The sequence below is a fragment of the Microtus ochrogaster genome, linkage group LG2, assembly GCF_000317375.1.
Source record: "Microtus ochrogaster isolate Prairie Vole_2 linkage group LG2, MicOch1.0, whole genome shotgun sequence".
NCBI classification, from domain to species: Eukaryota; Metazoa; Chordata; class Mammalia; order Rodentia; family Cricetidae; genus Microtus; species Microtus ochrogaster.
The window spans coordinates 46,416,992-46,420,135 of record NC_022028.1 but is presented as its reverse complement, the minus strand read 5'-3'; the positions used below and the strand labels follow the sequence as shown (position 1 = coordinate 46,420,135).

General features: G+C 47.9%; 1 protein-coding gene across 4 annotated transcripts in view; it reads left to right on the top strand.

Annotated features, from left to right (window-relative positions):
- Positions 1–3,144, top strand: part of Pcnt (pericentrin) — an 84,144-nt gene that overhangs the window by 76,173 nt on the left and 4,827 nt on the right. For all 4 annotated transcript variants that reach the window (XM_026785489.1, XM_013351196.2, XM_013351195.2 and 1 more), the window contains 2 exons: positions 1,335–1,454; positions 2,149–2,381. In XM_026785489.1, coding sequence (XP_026641290.1) covers positions 1,335–1,454; positions 2,149–2,381 — 353 coding nt within the window. The remainder of the gene's footprint in view (positions 1–1,334; positions 1,455–2,148; positions 2,382–3,144) is intronic.

Sequence of the window (3,144 nt, the reverse complement as noted above, 5' to 3'; positions counted from 1 at the left end):
TTCCTCTTCACAATCTGTCACAACTGGCTAATCGGTATGCAAAGTGGAAGGGGAGGGCCCTTGTTAGGCTAACTACTTTTGATAGAAAGGAACCAAGCAAATAAAATTTCTCACATTGTCCCATTCGGCTGGGCTTTTCTTGAGTGGTTTGATGGCGCTAGAACAGAGCTATGCGACTGTGTTTGTCAGCCATCGGCATTTCTAGAATGAGGAACTATTTTTTTTAAGATTTATTTATTAATTACATAAACAACATCTACTGCATGTATCCCTGCAGGCCAAAAGAGGGCACGAGATCTCATTACAGATGGTTGTGAGCCACCATGTGGTTGCTGGGAATTGAACTCAGGACCGCTGGAAGACTAGTTAGTGCTCTTAACCTCTGAGCCATCTCAGCCCGAATAAGACTAGTTAAGATTTAAAGCTTTGAATTAGTAGGTATTTTGCAGATATCTCTGGCTTTTTCTTATTAACATGTATGTTTAGTGCAATGACATTTCAGTAAATGAATGATAATTACCTGGAAGTGCTAGCCTTATAACATGACTTGAGCACTGCTGAAAATGATGCCCAGTGTGACAAGGGACAACACATGGTATGTGATCATTGGCTGCAGTGCCTTACCAGATCCTGGCCTTGGAGAGGCATTTTCCCAGCCCCTGCTGTCTCCTCTGTGATAGGCTACCCCACAGCATCCTCGGCTATGGTGGAAATGATGTGTTCGAGTGTGCCCCCTTCCTTCAGACCACTAGCTGCTGCTGTCTCTGTTCTCTAGCTTGTCTTTCTCAGGGTGTTCTTTCTTAAGAAGACCTCGGTAGAGGCTGGGAGGTGGCTCAGTTAGTGAAGTGCTTGCTCTGCAGATGTGAGATCCTGAGCTTTGTCCCCGGCCAGTTGTGAGCTGCTGCATGGTGGCACACCCCTCTCATCCCAGTGCTCAGTAGGCAGAGGCAGGCAGTTCTGAGGCCAGTCAGGTCTGCATATCATGTTCCGGGCTAGCAGGAGCTACATAGTGAGACTGTGTTTCAAAACCAACAAACCAAAGACAGGTTATGGTGGCACATGTGCTGTAATCCTTATGCTGGGGAAGTGGAGATGGTGCATCTCTGGGCTAACTGGCCAACTCACCTAGCCTAATCTGTAGACCCCAGGCCCCAGTGAGAGACCCTATCATTTAAAAAAACAGCTAATAGCTCCTCAGGACCAACACTAAGGTTTGCTTGTGACCTACACCTGTAGGCAAACCCCTGCAGCCCTCCCCCATCGAAAAACAAAGCCCTATATTGCCAGCTGTGGTTTTGTTTTTTGGTTTTTTTGTTTTTTTTTTTTTTTTACAGAGGCAAAGCAAGTCTTCATGGAAGCAAGACGGGACGGTTTTGCAGAGTTCTCCGCGACACCCAGATCCAGAGTGGCACACACCAACTGCAAGTGTGGAAGCAAGTTCCTGCAATACCAAGGTGAGCCGTGCAGGGTTGGGTTTAGAGTGTCAGCATGTCTTAAATCAGGGCTAGTTAACTGCCGGAAAAGGGTCTCCACTACAAGGTTCTTGTTTGTTTGGTAGAGCTGTTGACACACAGATCAGAAATACTTCTTCATAGGAGACCCACTGCCCTGTCTGTCAGATCACTGTGAGAAAGGAAGCTTGCTCAAACTGGATCTAAAACTTGATATGCTTGTGGGCAGATACCGTGTTTTGCCGTTCATGGCTGAATGAATATGTAATATTCATGTCTTCAGGAGATTGTTTCTGTAGGCTAAGAAAAGGTTTTTTATGATTTGCTCCCAAAGGACAAGTGCTTCTCAGGGTTTGGATCCAAGCTCCGTAGTTTCCATGGTTTCCCCATCACCCATATCATCTGTGGACCCCATCATGATATCCCAACAATCCCCCCTCCACACACACATAGCCAGTTTAGACTGTACTTGAGTGGAAATCCAGTGTTCATGGGGGCTCACTTGAGAGTGTTGTGGAGAAGGTATTTCTTTCTAGATTTTACCTTATAGACGGGGGCTCTTTAAGAAGAGGTTACAGATGTGCGTGGGATTTGTGAATTACACTCCCATTTGGACAACTAACCATGGCAATGTACGGAGCAGGGTCTGTCAGGACAGTGCTTTGTTTTCTCTGATTCTCACCCCATCTCCTCTTAGATGGAAAAACTGTACCTGCACTATCTGAGAGCAGAGAGCTTCAGAAAAGCTCTGATTTATCAAAAGAAATATCTCCTGCTGCTGATTGGTGGATTCCAGGACTCAGAACAGGAAACGCTCTCCATGATTGCTCATTTGGGGGTATTTCCCTCCAAAGCAGATAAGAAACTGACGACATCTCGTCCTTTCACAAAGTTCCGCACTGCCGTGAGGGTTGTCATCGCAGTATTGAGGTGAATGCGCTGCCTCCAAGCCAGCTAGCAGTGCACACCTGCTCGCTTCTGTGGTGGCTGTATTCCTTGAAACTACAGTGTTTTTCTCTTTCAAGACCAATGGCACTTGTGACCCTAAAGAAAATATGGCGTTTGTCTTGAAGTCATGCTGTAGGGGCTGGAGAGATGGCTCCCAGACCCCCATGGTCATTCACAACCATTTGTCATTCTAGTTCCTGGGGATATCATGCTTTCTTCTGGCCTTCACGGTGGTGCACATACATAGATGCAGGAAAAATATACATGCAAATAAATAAGCGAATTCATGCAGTGCCTGGGTATGGTGCCATAGGCCTGCCTGTCATCCCAGCACTCAGGAGGCAGAGACAGGGATCAAAGTTCTAGGCTAGCTTGAACTATATATGAGACCCAGTATCAGAAGGCCTGAGAGAAGTTTCCAGGGCCTTGTGGTCTTTTTTGGAATAATCTATGGTTTTGCCACACCACGAAGAGGAAAGTTACAGTGGTGCTATTAGGAGAGCTATGCTGAAAGAAGCGGGAAGCAGCCTTGTACTGTCACCCTGCCTGTGCCTTCCTGTTGCCCTGCCTGTGCCTTCCTGTCACCCTACCTGTGCCCTCCTGTCACCCTACCTGTGCCCTCCTGTCGCCCTGCCGTGCCCTCCTGTCTCCCTGCCTGTGCCCTCCTGTCGCCCTGCCCGTGCCCTCTTGTCGCCTTGCCCGTGCCCTCCTGTCGCCCTGCCCGTGCCCTCCTGTCGCCCTGCCC